This window comes from Hyperolius riggenbachi, chromosome 7 (assembly GCF_040937935.1).
Source record: "Hyperolius riggenbachi isolate aHypRig1 chromosome 7, aHypRig1.pri, whole genome shotgun sequence".
In the NCBI taxonomy this organism is placed as follows: Eukaryota; Metazoa; Chordata; class Amphibia; order Anura; family Hyperoliidae; genus Hyperolius; species Hyperolius riggenbachi.
The window spans coordinates 117375533-117392711 of record NC_090652.1 but is presented as its reverse complement, the minus strand read 5'-3'; the positions used below and the strand labels follow the sequence as shown (position 1 = coordinate 117392711).

At 41.0% G+C, this 17179-nt stretch overlaps 1 protein-coding gene across 1 annotated transcript; it reads left to right on the top strand.

Annotated features, from left to right (window-relative positions):
- The first annotated feature begins 8667 nt into the window (after positions 1-8667).
- Positions 8668-16506, top strand: LOC137525639 (putative oncomodulin-2). The gene is made up of 5 exons (XM_068246792.1): positions 8668-8678; positions 9246-9307; positions 13298-13430; positions 13865-13974; positions 16386-16506. Exons 2-5 carry the CDS (start codon positions 9253-9255, stop codon positions 16421-16423), a joined length of 336 nt encoding a protein of 111 aa, XP_068102893.1. The 5' UTR covers positions 8668-8678; positions 9246-9252; the 3' UTR covers positions 16424-16506.
- The last annotated feature ends 673 nt before the right edge of the window (positions 16507-17179 follow it).

Sequence of the window (17179 nt, the reverse complement as noted above, 5' to 3'; positions counted from 1 at the left end):
AGTTTTTTCCAAAAATGATAATCCTAGTATGTAAAGGTCACATTGCTCTTAACCCCCTGCAAAGGGCAAAGTCTACGTGATGTAATCCTAATTTCCTGTAAAGCATTAAAGTTTTGAAGTCAATAAGAAAAAAGAAGAAGAAAGATAAAAAGTTAGCATAGTTCATGGTGGTAAATGTTTTTAACTATTTTCTACAGATGAGAAATCAATACAACTGCTCAAGGCAACAGCATGTCTGTACCTGCTTAAAATTGTCCTTGTTTTAAAACTATCACTCCTTCCATCAAATATTTCACCCTCACACCTGTACACAGTCCAACATGCAGCACATGGCCAGTATGTCTGCCTAAAACACAGTCTTCAAAAGTGAAGAAAGAGCACATATTCGGTTTGTAAGAAACTTTAACACACCCATTCTCTTTTTATCTCCAATTTCATCGCCTTTCTTTTACATTGCCTGACCTTCTGTGCTCTCAAATGGAATCTTAACTTCCAGCCTCAAAACAAGATAGTGGAATTAACATCCCCTTTTCTGAGAACTGTTCCTTTAGTTCAATCACCCCTTCGTCCATCCACTCTTTACCTGGCCCATATCTCTGTTGGATTGTTCCCACTTAATGTCTACTTACATCCCTACAGTTAATGACACTAATAAGTTCAGAAAAACGTTTAAATCTTTTAGATCTTGGGGCTATTAGAAGCAAAATTCAGCAGACCACCAGATGCTGTTTCAATGACTTCTGACTGGAGCTCAGTGAAGCCATCTCAGCTACAACATTGGTCGGAAATGTTAGGTAAATGTACAATGTTTTCAAGAAGGTCCACAACCCCACCCCTGAGGAAGACAGCACCTCTCAAGTCCATTAATAGAAATGTAATTACAGATAAGGATAAATGGATAAACTAGTGCAACATTACCTTGAGCTTTACATCCAGCTAAAGCCTATCAACACAGCAGCCCTCGGTGCCACAAAAAGCTTGCTGACCATGCTTGAACTTGATACATAGCACAATGTGGAGTGGCACAGTAGTGCCATAAGTTGCAGGTAAGCCCCCAAGCACTAATGACACTGCCTCAAACCTGATCAAGCCATGTAAGACTACCCTTCTATAACCCGTGCACAAAATCTTTAACAATGTTGGTAAGAGAGGAGCAGTACCTCAGGATATGATGCATGGCAAAAATACTATAGTTTTTCCTACTGAAATTAGGCAGAGAGCCCTAGAAGCCCTAGTACATTGCTTTTACCGATCTGACCCAGACATTTGACTTAGTCAGTAGAAAGGTACTCATCCAGATCCCACTGAAAAAAATGCTCCCCAACAAGCTGCTGAGAATAATTGCATCCTTCCATGAGAACATGCAGGTTATTGTTTGTTTTGGTGGAACTACATCAGAACCACTTGGCAAATGCAGCAAAGTCAACCAGGGCTAAATTTTTGCTCCAAAACTCTATTTTGTTTCTTTGCCCTTTAGCAGCGCCAGTCCTGTCTCAAGGTGCTTAAACCTGGTAATCTGAGAGCCATTACAAAGGTATGCACATAAGATATGTTGTTTGCTCACCTTCAGGCTCTGTTGAAAAGCTTCTGCCGAGTGTTCAGACAATCTAAACCTGCCATAAACTTGAAGGAGACCAGTGCCATGGAGGCTGAGCTTACACTCTGAGGCTCAGTTCACACTGCACGGATCAAAATCGGATACACTTTTAGTTTCTAACAAATCAGTTTTTAACTTTAGGCAAAAGGAAGGAGGAGGCACTGCAGGACTCCATGAAATTACTCTATGAAATTACTCCATTCATCCCCGGGCAATCACCTTGCTCTCACTCCGTCTGTTGCATACACCTTGTTTTGGATTGACTGATGCACTTTTAACATGGAATAATGCTTTTTGCAATTTCATGGAGCCCTGCAGTGCTGCCTCCTTTCCTTTTGCCTGAAGTTTACATTTTATTATAATAATAATACTAACATTTGTATAGCGCTTTTCTCCTGTTGGACTCAAAGCGCTCAAGAGCTGCAGCCACTGGGACACATTCAAGAGGCCACCCTTAAAGAGAAACTCCGACCAAAAATTTAACTTTATCCCAATCAGTAGCTGATACCCACTTTTACATGAGAAATCTATTCCTTTTCACAAACAGACCATCAGGGAGTGCTGTATGACTGATGATTGTGGTGAAACCCCTTCCACAAGTAACCCCTCCCACAAGAAAAGTCGAACTTTTCTGGGAAATAGCTGTTTACAGCGGTTTCCAACTGCCAAAAACCATGCAGCAGCTACATCACCTGCCAACAGTAAAATGTTCACTGGAGTTCCTCTTTATACAGTACACTATCCAGCCACTTACGAATTTTTGTGGCTGAGCACACTAACTGACTGATTGCCTACCACTGGCGTGCACTGAGGATTGTTGCTGTCCCAGTCCACTCCTGCCAGAAGCCCAGATGGTGTAAGTGTGCTGGCTTTCATTCCTTTTTTCCAGAATCAGTGATGACAAAAAAAAGTGGTATGAAATGATAAAGCATTTCATACCACTTTTTTTTAAGCACCCTATTTGACCTGAGGAAGATGTTTGAGCCACGAAACGCGTTGTCTGAAGTGCTTGTTACCAATAAAATAATCATATCCTTTACTAAATTGGAAGTCTCCTTATATAAGGTAGGCAAACATCATTGTATATTTATAGATATAACTCGAACACATATCCATATACAAGGGCGCCTCCTACCTTCTCTATATCCTGGCTAACCACCCCACTACGTGGGCCTTCAAGACACAGAAGGAGCAGCGACTGACCCTAAGAAAGACCGAGTGGGGATGGGTTTTCGCCACATGCCCAGCCGAGTGGTTGCCTCTCTAATGCTGGGAATACACGGTTCGTTTTTGCCTTCGTTTAAACCTTCGTTTCGATTGTGCCTTTTGTCCTTTTCGATCCCGAAATAATCGGTCATACGGTTAATATCACCACCCACGGTTTCGTTTTTTTTTCCGATTCTGATGGTTTCGTTTTTCCAATGATCGAAGGCTGCAAAGAAACGAAACGAAAATCCCTTTTTACAGGGACGGACTAGCATAAACGAACATATAATCGATCTGAACAGCCATCAAGCCTACCAATGGCTCGATTAGATGGATAAAGAGAGATAATATCAAACATGTTCGATCACTAGTCGTTCGTTTTTGGGGTCTATTAATCGAAACTATAATGAGATTATGACTATTTTCACATACGTTTTCAACACTCGATTCGTTTACCGAACGAAACGAAGGTTTAAACGAAGGCAAAAACGAACCGTGTATTCCCAGCATAAGCAACCCATACTTGAGAGTAGAATTACTCTTATCTTTTGCCCATCTAACCAGAGATAATACACCATAAGGGCTCTCGGTGTTGCTGTGGTTTCTTTTTTTTTTTTTGCTACAGTTCCCAGGTTTTTAGTTTGTTACATAAATCATATGTATAAAACGTCCAAGTGTTAAAGTGTACTCGAGGCAACATGATGAGATAAACGTACAGTGCAAAACATATCAATAACTAGGCTGTTTTTCTTTAGCTATTTTGCTGCCTGAAAGAGTTAATTTCTAGGCATGGACGTGAAAGCTTCTGTCTTGACAGTATCTTTTCCAGAATATAGTAAACCTCACTGATAATCAAATTACAGCCATAAAAGTTTTCCTGGCAGAATACAACTTCTGTGGACAGATAGAACCATGTCAATAGTTCATGTATTTGAACCCTGGGACACTTAATAGGCTGCAACTGAGCAGAGACAATAAAACATTCAACCTACTTTGTAAATGTTTAATTATAAAATAAAACCATGCAGTGTCTACAAAAGTCATTTTAGGCGTAGGAGGATAAATACAATTGTTTATCTCATCAGTTTATTTTCACCTCGGGTTCACTTTGAAAAAAAGTAAATGGCAAGTGAAAAGTAAAAAAAGGACAGTCACATTACTCACAGGTGCAGCAGGCAAGATGTTGGCAGAGAAGTTACTGATGGAGTTCACTTACCTGCAGGGAGACAACTAGAGCAGTTACCGTTCTAGCCAGGATTTTTACTCCCTGTGAGGATGAGGTAGGAACCTTTGTTCATTATAATCTGGCACAACCCCCTTGCGCTGCTGGCAATGTGGCTTTTGCTCAGAGCCAGACCATCCACAAGGCAACTTTGGCAGGTGCCTGGGGCCTGGAGAGAGTTTAGGGGCCCAATTTATGCTATCTCCCACTAAATATTACCCAAAAAGTCAGGTTGCCATCAAGGGTGGGCCCAAAATTCTTGTTTGCCTTGGGCCCCATGTACCAAAAGAAAGAAAAGGGGGGATCTGAAGAATACCGCTCCACTCTGATATAATAAAAACATACATCTTTATTGTATACCAACAAGTCAAAATGCATCAATAAAAACTGTTTAAAACCAAACAAGGGGTGGCACACTAATGTCACTGCACTCTAATGTCACGGCACACTAATGTCACAATGTCACTCATGCAAGGTACAAAAACATATTTTCCAGTAGTCAACTACTGCTAGTTGCTCAAAAGATAAAGCTAAATAGCATATAGCATGTGGGATTTAATAATAATAATAATAATAATAATGCCTTGGGCCCCATTTCACCTTAATTTATCTCTGATTTTGCTAGGTAGGCTGTTCTTACCGCAGCGTAGCATCTCTGAGGCCCCCTGCAGTTTCCCAGGAGCTACTGAATACACCTCAGTGAGTACGCTCCTCCCACCTCCTTCCTTGGAGAGTACTGTGCGTGACCAGGGCTGGATTTAGGCCAAGGCCACCTAGGCCATGGCCTAAGGCACCACAGGAGCAAGGGCACCAAAGCAGCAGGTTAAACTGGTGCAGAATTTGCAAGCTTGCAAATGCTGCAGTGCAGGGAGATCCGGCAAGTGCCTGACCGCGGTACTCTGCTGCCAGCCGCCTGTGCACCAGCCACCTTGCTCTCTGTACACGTTTACATTGTGCTGGCGGCTATGGACTTGGGCTGCATTGGAGATGGAGGGAAAGAGGAAGCTTCTGCACTGGAGACAAGTGACGAAGAAATGAGTGACACTGATGGCTGCTGCGGTGTGAAGGTGAGCTGGTTACCTATACTGAAAGGGGGAAGTGGGAAAAGGAGGGATTAAGGAAGTCTTCTGGCTACCTATACTGGAGTGGGAGGGGTCGTCTGGCTACCTATACTGGAAGGAAGGGGGAGAGGTCATCTCGCTACCTATACTGAAGGGGCGCAGCTGGTGACAGTGGCCTAGGGCGGTGAAGAGTACAAATCCGGCCCTGTGCGTGACAGGAAAACAAACATGCACAGCACATTGCATTAACACTAGTGTTGGGCGAACAGTGTTCGCCACTGTTCGGGTTCTGCAGAACATCACCCTGTTCGGGTGATGTTCGAGTTCGGCCGAACACCTGGTGGTGTTCGGCCAAACTGTTCGGGTTCGCCCGAACTGCTGAATGCCCGGCCGAACAGGGCCCCTGTTCGGCCGAACAGCGCCCTGTTCGGCCGAATACGGCCCCCCTATGGGGTCGCAGGCATAAGGGGGGAGCATGCCCCGATCGCGGGGGGGGGGTCGGAAATTCCCCCCACCCCCTCCGCTAGCGCTCCCCCCTCTGCCCGCTTCCCCATACAAAAGTTTGACGAAAGTAAAATAGTACCGGTGGTGGTGGCTGGCTGCTGCAGTGGCTGGCTGGCACTATGAAGTGACTGAGGAGGAGGAGTCGGAGTAGGACGCATTGAGGGAGGCCGGGCAGCGGGCGGTTCAGCGGTAGTACCCTTGTGGTACTTCCGCCCTTTCTCTGACCTCACGTCCTCTGCGTGATGACGCATACGAGGGTACGCGTGACGCGTACCCTCGTATGCAGAGGACGTGACTACTTCTCTCCTCCTCCTCAGAGGAGTCCTACTCCTCCTCCTCCTCCTCAGTCACTTCATAGTGCCAGCCAGCCACTGCAGCAGCCAGCCACCACCACCGGTACTATTTTACTTTCGTCAAACTTTTGTATGGGGAAGCGGGCAGAGGGGGGAGCGCTAGCGGAGGGGGTGGGGGGAATTTCCGACCCCCCCCCCCACGATCGGGGCATGCTCCCCCCTTATGCCTGCGACCCCATAGGGCCCCCAAAAGCGGGATGTTCGGGGAGTTCGGGGTTCGACCCGAACATGCCGAACATCGCGGCCATGTTCGGCGAACGTTCCCGAACCCGAACATCCAGATGTTCGCCCAACACTAATTAACACCCATCTTTTCAGATCAGCGGTGTGTAATTTTTGAGACATGGTAAAACAGCCTAATTACACTTACCTTAATTTTTGTAAATGATCTTGTTGTCTTTTAACCAACTTGATAAAATAAAACATGAAAAGCAGTTTGTCCTCACAAGCTAAGAATAAACTAGTAATAAATCGACAGAGAGCGCCCCAACAGCCGAGGACCATCTACTGTTAGTAGAGGCTTTAGTCAGTTATTGAAGAGAATGCCCTTGGCTAGATTATATTGCTGAAAACTGGCATTTTAAGGGTGCTTTTACTGGTTTGAAGGGTTGGAAAATGACTAGGGCTCTTATTCAATTCCCTTTTTCTCCTACGATTTCTCCTAGGAGATAATTTTTCATCTTATCTTTAAAATAACTTTTCTGAACTCTGCAATTGAAAAATATCCAAAAAGTAAGTGAAAAAGCACTGTGAAAATTATTCTGAGAATTGTCTTACTTGCTGATGGCTTATTGATAATGATAAGGTGTGAAAATATCACCTAGGAGAAAACTCTGGATAAAAAGTTAATTGAATAGAGTCCTCTGTATGTCTAAAGAGCATTCCAGGAAAGGGAGAAGCTTGTGAGAAATCCTGTTGTGGATGGTGATTGTAGTGGAGGAAAAAATAGTGGTGATTACAGAACAAGAACTGCGGCAGAGGTAGTATCTGGGAAAAACTGAGCAGAAATAATACTAAATGTTAGGGCCACTTAAATAACTACATTCAGACTTAACCCTTTACCCTATTGAAGATTCAGAGGTTAGGTCAGCACTAGATGACTGCACAGACTGATTGAGGGGATCAGTTTGGTTGTGCATCCAGACAGCAACCAGCATATAAGGTTCCAAAAAGTGTGAAAGAATCCGGGCATCAACCAGCAAATTCCAATTTAGGTCAACTTTAGTCTATCCTGAATCCAACTGGCATGAAGTGTACATTAATAAGCCTAGCAGCAGTTTCACGGATTACACCTGCTTCCTCAGAGATACTAACATATACCATATGCCTCCGAGGAAGCGACTATAACCTGTGAAACTGGTGTTAGGCTTATTAATGTACACTTCGTGTCGGTTGGATTGAGGATGGAATAAAGGTGACCTAGCTTGGTCTTTGCTGGTTGGTGCCTGGATACTTTTCCACATTTTCTAACCCTTTTCTGGCCTACTTAAATCTAAGGGGGATTTCACACCAAAACATGCTTTAGGGCCCGTTTCCACTTATGCGGTGGGAATCGCCGCGGGAAAAATTTGCATGCGAATTTTGCAAGCGGTTGTATGCGAATTTTCATGCAAATTCGCATACGATTTCACATGGATGACTATGTATGCAAATTTAACCATGGCAGTGCCTGTGTGGTTTTCCATTGTTTCTACGCAAAATCATATGCGAATTTTCATGAAAATTCGCATACCAAAACCGCATGCGAATTTCCTATTAAATACATTGTATGCGAATCGCATAGCGGTACGCGGTATGCGAATTCTGACGGCTCTGCCGTGCAGATTTTTTCTGCACAGAAAAACGCTCAGAAATCCTGACAAGTGGGAACAGTCCCATCCACTTGTATTGTCTATGCGAATCTGCATGCAGGAAACGCATCCAGATTCGTTCTAGTGGAAACGGGCCCTAAGGGATCTAAACTTTATTTTATAGCTTAGTTTATTTTATAAGTAGTGCATTTAAACTTTTTAACCCCTGTAAACAGTATCATCATCATCATCTATATCACCATCTGCACTTGTGCTTTGAGGGCTTGAACTTGAAGACACGCAGTAAAGGTGGCCACACACACACCATACAATTTTTTAAATATCTGTTCAATTTAAGAATTGCAATAAATTTTTCTGACTGATTGTAACATTTCAAAAATCGGACCAATGTACCACACACCTATGTTCAATTTTTCCCTAATTATGATAAAAATGATTGGAAACTCTGAGAAAAGTGCTAGGGTGTGTATATTAATAAATTGACAATCTAACACACACCATACAATCTTTAGAGAAATTGAAGAAAAATATCTGGCATTCCGGATAGATAAAAATAAAAAAAAATCGGGAAATCCGATCGGATTTTTCAGTCGAATGAAAAAAAGCTTTCGATTTTTTCGGGAGATACGATCGTTTTTATCGAATTGCCGTAAAATCGGATCATTTTATTGTATCGTGCGTGGCCACCTTAAGACTTTCACATGAACCTGTAATCATAAATGCAGTTGCATTGTTCAAATTAGATTTTAAATGACATGTTGTGAAATCTAGATGGTAAAATCTGCCCAAAAGATAATAATAGCTGTGGTATCTGTCACACTTATTCACTATATTATAGAGGAAATTTACAAGCTCCACCTTATGTACAGTATATATAGGATGAGACATCTGATACGTTCACCATACTGGCAGATCCTCTTACTGGTAAGTGTTACGTGTGTTTGTTAATGGATTGTGATCTGTGTGAACTTAGGATGCATTACAGGCTATCGATGCTATCTTTTTTCCCAAAGAAACCAACATTATGATTCTATCACTATCAAGATGGACATTAGCAACCTACCATATTCCTAACTGAGCCCTGGGCCAATCAAAATTGGATGTGTGTTAAGTTTGCTACACACATCCAATTTTGATTGCCCAATCAATGGACAATGTTACCACTTCCATAGTATGTGAGCTTACCTGCACAACCTGTCCATAGTATTCAAAATCTGTTGGGTCTCATACTAGATGGAGTTGGTAAAATCGGCCGGTCATTAGTCAATGAAAATTGCATGTGTGTACCAGGCTTTAAGCTACATACAATAAATACAACAAATGAGGGGGGCTGCACTTATTACAAAACTTCTCTACTCAGGAAAACAAATGCATACTTGTAGAAAGTAGAAAAACATGTAAATATGGTAATTTTACCAAAATTCTACTACCGGCTATCCCTGGTGACCTTATTAAATGTAAGCCCACTAATTGCTATTTTTCTGTTAACAGACTCAAGATGAGCTGTATAATCGGTGAGGACAATCTTAATGCTGCACTGGCAGAATGTAAAGGTAAGATGATCAATGTCAATCAGCTACAGCTTCCTTACTTGTGTCTGTAAAACAGCGTATGTACATTCAAGGACATGTGTGCAGCATGTATCTTTGAGTGTGTGGGGTGTGTGTGTGTGGGTGTGTGTGTGTGTGTGTGTGTGTGTGTGTGTGTGTGTGTGTGTGTGTGTGTGTGTGTGTGTGTGTGTGTGTGTGTGTGTGTGTGTGTGTGTGTGTGTGTGTGTGTGTGTGTGTGTGTGTGTGTGTGTGTGTGTGTGTGTGTGTGTGTGTGTGTGTGTGTGTGTGTGTGTGTGTGTGTGTGTGTGTGTGTGTGTGTGTGTGTGGTGTGTGTGTGTGTGTGTTGTGTATGTGTGTAGCATTTGTCTGTGTGTAGTGGGCATGTGTAGTATGCCTGTGTGTAGTAGGTTGGAGTGTGTGTATAGTCTGTGTGAGCAGCATGAGTATGGGGGTATTCGTGATCGAATGGTCAAAAGTTTAACATGTTACAGTAAGCCTAAGTGTGGTTAAAATAACTTAAGATGTGGCTCTAATAAATTATTAAATACTTTCACTTTTTTATGTTAGCCATGTTTTGAAATACTGATGCTTGTCTGTCATTGTTTACTGCAAGATGGGGCTTATATGTAAATATCTAACTTTTTCTTTTTGGGCTGCTATTTAGCTATAGGTGCACTTACACATGCCCAAGAGATAATTATAGCTTTTAAATCTGGCCAGCGGGCAATAGGTGTGATGTCTGAGGAGCAGACCAGCCCCTGTGGACATGCAGTATTGCTGCACTTGTACTAGTCTCTCTCTGACGCATTGATGAAATTTACAGTATGGAGAAAGGTAGAGTGTGACTTGGAAGCAAAGTTCTATATACTGTCAGTATGAACTGGCTGTAGTCTCTGCATTTTAACCACTTCACTACTGAGGGTTTTTCCCCTTCTGTACCAGAGCAATATTCACCTTTCATTGCTCCTTCTATTCATTCGCCCAAATCTTTATTACTACTTATCAAAATGAAACAATCTACATCTTGTTTTTTGCCGCCAATTAGGCTTTCTTTGGGTGGTACATTTTGCTAAGAATTATTTTATTGTAAATGCATTTTAATGGGAAAAATAAGAAAAAAATGAAAAAAAAATCATTATTTCTCCGTTTTTGGCCATTATATTTTTAAAATTATACATGCTACCGTAATTAAAACCTACACATTTTATTTGTCCATTTGTTCTTGTTATTAAACCATATAAAATATTTCTCTAGTACAATGCATAGTGCCAATATTTTATTTGGAAATAAAGAAGCATTTTTTCAATTTTGCATCCTTCACTAATTACAAGCCCATAATTTCATAAATAACATTGATATACATATTAAAAAAGTTCAGTCTCTAAGGTAACTATTTATGTACTTTTGTTTGTTTGTTTGTTTTGCATATAATTTATTTAGGTAACTATAGGAGAGGGTGGGAGGTAACGGGTTCATTTTAAATGTATAGGTGTTTTTTTTTTTAAAAAAATTTAAAAAAATGATGTAGTTGTAATTTTACTATATGGCCACAAGATGTCCTCAGGCATTATTTCCTATTAGCGTACTAAGAACACTAAACAGGAAGTAATGCATGAACATGTTACTCCAGAAGAGACAATGACACAGGCATCTCATTGATGTCGATAATCATCGACACGGGGACTTAGATTAATGAATGGGAACTACGTTTCCATTCATTCATCTCCCCTCTAACCGGCAGTGACAAGTATCCATGCTCAAGCGAGTGTGGGAGCAAGGGGCAGCCATTCGCAGCCATAGACATATCTACGCCCCTGGGCAGGAACTGATGTGCTGCGGGGCGCAGATGTACTGCTGCGAACAGCATAAGTGGTTAAAGGAAACCTGAAGCAAAAATAAATTTATGAGATAATAAATTGTATGTGTAGTTCAGATAAGAAATAGAACATTAGTAGCAAAGAACAGAGTCTGATATTGTTTTCCAGTACAGAAAGAGTTAAGAAACTTCAGTTGTTAGCTATGCAAAAGAACTTCTCTGAGCTATTCGACCTAACTTGGGTCGAATACTGTCCTGTTTTCTGAAGCACTTAGACAGCCAAGTAACAGTGAGAAACAGCTTTAGTTAAGGTTTTACTGCAGGAGATAATTTTTCATCTTCGATTTAAAATAACTTTCCAGCACTTTCCCACTAAAAAAGTGCCAAAAAGTAGGTGCAAAAGTACTATCAAAATTATTTTGAGTATTTTCTTGCTTTCTGGTGGCTTAAAAGGCATTTTATTTACAAGTTTAAAAATATCATCTAGGAGAGAACTCAGGAGAAAAGTGTAATTGCCGATTTAATGGGCCGGAAGAAGTGTTTTGTAAACTGCAAATATGACAGAAAGATTACACTTTTTTTTGTTTTTTTAAAAGCTATGTAACTGAAAATAAATATATAAGACTTGTTTTCTTTGCTACTAATGTTCTATTCATTATCCGTACTACACATACAATTAATTATATAATAACTTTTTTTCGCTTCAGGCTTGCTTTAAAGGGAATGTCCAAGCAAAATAAAAAAATGAGTTTCACTTACCTGGGGCTTCTACCAGCCCCATGCAGCCATCCTGTGCCCTCGTAGTCACTCACTGCTGCTCCGGTCCCCTGCTGGCAGCTTGCCGACCTCGGAGGTCGGCGGGATGCTTTGCGTACATTTTTACGCATTCCCGCTAGTGCAGGAACATTAACACATACATTTTTACGCATTACTGATTCAATGCGTAAAAATTTACGCATTGAACCAGTAACGCGTAAAAATTTATGTGTTAATGTTTCTGCACTAGCGGGAATGCGTAAAAATGTACGCAATGCGTCCCGCCGACCTCCGAGGTCGGCAAGCTGCCAGCGGGGGACTGGAGCAGCAGTGAGTGACTACGAGGGCACAGGATGGCTGCATGGGGCTGGTAGAAGCCCCAGGTAAGTGAAACTCATTTTTTTATTTTGCTTGGACATTCCCTTTAAGGGATATAATACATTTTTTGTTGTTTATAAAAATGTTTAGGCTTAGCAAGAAATACGGCAATTTCTTGTTTTTTTCAATGGGAAAATATTAGGTCTCCAAATAAAAATAATGTATTATTATTACTATTTTTTTATTATTATTCAATTTGCCACTTAAATGACACTCCTTTAGGCCTCAAAATATTATTATACTCAACTTACTATATTATACTCAACTTGCAAATACTTTATACCAAATTTCAAGAACACATCTCCAAAAGTGTCTGGAAACAAATTATGACATGAGGGTGATAAGAAATAAATCTGTATTGTATTTTGCCCCTCTAGACTCTTTACGTCTATCAAGTAGAGGCAAAAAAATTCCAGAAATAGTCTAAACAGACGTAGGCTATACAGTAGTTTATTCAGAGTCTATAGCAAATATAGATTCTGATTATACTGTATGATACATTCACATTTACAATAACAGTACATGCATATGCAGTAGGTGGAACCTTTTATTAGAATATGCAGTTTTGATTAAAAAAAAACATGTCTATACATTCTGGATAATACTCCTTACTCATGTCTGTTTTAATAGGACTATTGTGAATTACTGCTTGTACATATTAATAAACCTTTGACTTAATTTTATTGGCAAAAATGCAAATTACAGTCTTTAGTCAAAAGGGTTCTTAAAATTCAACAATAGTGTGCATAAGGAATTACAAAACACTGGCCCATATGCAATTCACTTTTTCTCCTGAGTTTTCTCCTTGGTGATTGTGAATAAAAGGCCTTTTAAGCCTCCAGCAAGAAAGAAAATACTCAAAATAATTTTGAAAGTACTTTATGAATTACTTTTTGGTACTTTTTAAGTTGAAAAGTGCTAGAAAGTTATTTTAAATAGAAGATGAAAAATGATCTCCTAGGAGAAAACTCAACTGAAAAAGTGAATTGCATATGGGCCACTATGTAAAAAAAAATTTTTTTTGATGTTCATGTTTGTTTCAGAACCTGGAAGCTTTAATGTGGACAAGTTCTTTAATACCTCCAAGATGACTAAAATGAGCCCTGCTGAACTGCAATGCATCTTTCAAAAAATTGACGACAATGGGGATACATATCTGGATAAAGAAGATATTAAGTAAGTCATATAGCTTATGAACATGTGATTGACCTCAATAGAAAGTGTGAAAACTCACAAACGTGATCTTAAAGTATGTATTTCTTTATGAGTTCAATATTTTGATAGCAATTATGAGAAGCACAGTAAGATAAAAAAAAAAGGGAATGGAAAGTGGGACTATTCGGTAGAACCCCTCACTTCTCCACCCTCCAACCTCTTCCCCTACCCATACAGTCTCCTCAGTTATGATGTCCATGAGTATAAGGACCAGTTCCTCCTGAACCAGGAAAATGTTGTACCTGGCTATTGATCTCTTCAAATTGGACCTCAGTTAAATTTTTCAGTCAGTGACACCAGGATAAAATGGATAACAATAAAAATCATTTTTATGGTGCCATTATCCTAGAATGATAAGATACAAATATAATAACAGGATTATGTATTTTATTTAGAACATTTCTGCAGAAGTTAAGTCCATGTGCAAGACCCTTGACCAATGACGAGGCATGTGATTTTGTGAAAAATGGTGATCCTGATAACGATGGAAAAATTGGTGTAAAAGGTGAGTGAAATAATTCCATTTTTTCCCAAGTAATGTTACATACCCATAATCATTGATCCATTCTGAGTATTACCTGGTACAGTATTCAACATTTATGATTGTATATAAGTCATCACCAACATCTAGGGCCACCCATGCTCTGGGGAATACAGTTTTGTTATTTTGGATTTTGGAACCCGTTGTTGTGTAGGTTTCTTGTAGCTATGAGAGACAGAACAACAAAAGAAATCTAAAAAAAAACAGTGCACTAAAGTTAGAGCTTGATGCGCATTGTAATGAGTGAAATAAGTATTTTATCCCCTATCAAAAGATGACTTAGTACTTGGTGTCAAAACCCTTGTTGGAAAACACAGAGCACAGATGCTTCATGTAGTTTGCCACCAGGTTTCCACACACCTCAGGAAGGATTCTGGCCCACTCCTCTTTACAGATCCTCTCCAAGTCAGTAAGTTTTGAGTCTGATGTTTGGCAACTGAAACATTCAGCTTCCTCAACAGAGTTTCTATTGGATTAAGGTCTGGACACTAACTAGACCCCTCCAGGACCATCATGTGCTTTTTTTATACCCATCAATGACTCACTTTCAATGCTCTGGCTGAAGGAAGGAGGTGCTCAACAAGATTTGATGGTATATGGCCATTTTCCCTTTGATGCATAATGCTTGATGCGTAATGCTTAATGCGTAAAGTGTCAACCTCCATGTTTGATGGTGAGGATAGTGTTCTTTGGGTACCAGGCAGCATTCCTCCTCCTCCAAACACCGCAAGTTTAGTTGATGCCAAAGAGCTCACTTTTGGTCTCATCTGACCCTCTTTAGGTGGCAGACTGAGACCCTCTTTATCTTTGTGGCCTTGTTCCCCTCCCAGTACAAGTGCAGCTGAACTGTGCAGGCACCAGTGGGTTTACACCTGAGCTGTAGCACCGAGCCCCTCATGCAAGGACGGCTGCATAGTACTTATTATTATTTAGTATTTATATAGTGCTGACATCTTCCACAGCTCTGTACAGTGTATCTATTCTCTTGTCAATTCACTTAGTACTTCACAAGTGTAAGCCGGACTTTGCACCTGCTCAGTTCAGCTATGCCTGTATATGGTGTGGAGCAAGGCCACAAGAAATCTTTAATATTAATGTCAAAGCTTGTTTAGAGGGCACCAGCATAGTGCAAGAGGGGTATAGGAAGTCCAGGGAAGCCTCTGGACAATTTCATAGGCGGTCTTATCAGCCGTCTCAGCTGAAATAGTCAAGTGTTTGTATGATGCTTTAGGCTTTCAATAGATTAAGTGTGTGTTTATTTCATCTTCGCTACTTATGCAAAGCTAGACTGTTCATTAAGGGATTTGTTGATGGAACACATACTGTATTTTTCGGAATATAAGACCCACTTTTTCTCCCATAAAACTTGGAGAAAAATGGGTGCATCCTATATTCCAAAGATACGGAATACGCTATGCAGAGTGCACAGGGAAGCTACTCGTATACTATTCAGGACACAGGTAGCTTCTTCAAGTAATCTGTATTGATGCCATACAGTTACAGAGCAGGCACAGGACATGATATGTTTCGGAGGGCGTAGCCCTTCCTCAGGTGTCAAGCTACTCGTATACTATACCTGCTCCTGCCGCTGCAATCCTCTTCCCCTGGCTCCAGTTCCTGCATCCTCTGTGATTCTCTCCTGCATTGCCCTCTCCAATCCTCTCCTTCTGGCTCCTGGTAGAGCGGTCCTTTTTTGTGGCAGCGGTAGGCAGGAACACCAACCGCTTACCACTATGCAGAACCGCCAGGTCCTCCATAACGCTGACTTCATGCAAGCTGTCCCTGTACACTAGTGGTGCACATTCACCAGGGGTCATGCCTGATGTCATATGTGACCCCCATCGCACATCATGCGTTACCCCCGGCACAAAGCATCTTATATTCCTAAAAATACAGTAAATTATTCTTTGCATGCTTTAGCCAAAACAATATGTTCTTCTTAAAACAAAAGGTATGTGATGGTCACATCATCTTCTTGTCCGTAATACAACATAGAGCAGGCATGGGCAATCTTGGCCCTCCAGCTGTTGAGGAACTACAAGTCCCACAATGCATTGCAGGAGTCTGACAGCCACAGTCATGACTTATAAAGGCAAATGCATTGTGGGATTTGTAGTTCCTTAACAGCTGGAGGGCGAAGTTTGCCCATGCCTGACATAGAGCAAAGTTCTGCTCATAAAAACTGTACCTCTTGGACTGAGGAAATGATGACAGGTTAATTGTTTGTCAGTATTAAAATTGCTGTACTTCATAGAAATTCCCAGAAGTGTTTTTTTTTGGTTTTCACCTGATCAGCATCACAATATTCTGCTTTCATGTTATTGTTCTATGGTTATGGGACTTTACTAACTATTTGTTCTGTATTATGTTTATAGAATTCCAAGACATGGTCTCAAAATGTGCAAAGAAATAAGATGTTTATCCTACTACTGAAGACATGAGGGGAAGCAGGAGAAACTATTTCAGTTTATCTTGTGTACTGCTTGATTTACCACATTTTCTTGGGGGGGGGGGGGGGGGGGGTGCTAACAATAATAAAGTATACTACTTTACTTATAAATAAACATCATTTGTCAGCTGCTTCATTTGATGATAGACGGTATTATTATGTGTATTAACCACCTTACCCCCAGCGGTGCAGATATCTCCGTCCCTTTTTCCATCCTTTCACCCCCAGGGACAAAGATATCCGCACCTCCCGCCGCTGCCCGCACTCCCTATCGCTCGTGCGCGCGCTCCCGCGCTCCCGCGCTCGTGCACGCCGCCGCCCGCTCGCCTGGAGATCAATGAACGGGAAAAATGTTCCCGTTCGTTGATCTAAGCCCCCCGCAATGATCGGCTGCTTCTATAAGAAGCAGCACGATCATTGTGAGGAAAAAAAGTTTCCCAGCCTCCCTGAACTTCCTGCAAGCGTACTTCCTACGCTTGCAGGTGGCATAGCCAAAAAGTTACTGTGGCCATCTTGTGGCCAAATAGTAAAACTGCACCCTAAAGCATTTTTCATATACAAATACATTAGTTTTACACAAAAAAATTAACTCATTAACTCCCACACCCCCCAATTTTTATTTTATTTTTTTGTCAAAAAAAAAAAATTACAATAAAAAAAATACATAAATAGTTACCTTAGGGACTGAACTTTTTAAATATTTATGTCAAGAGGGTATAA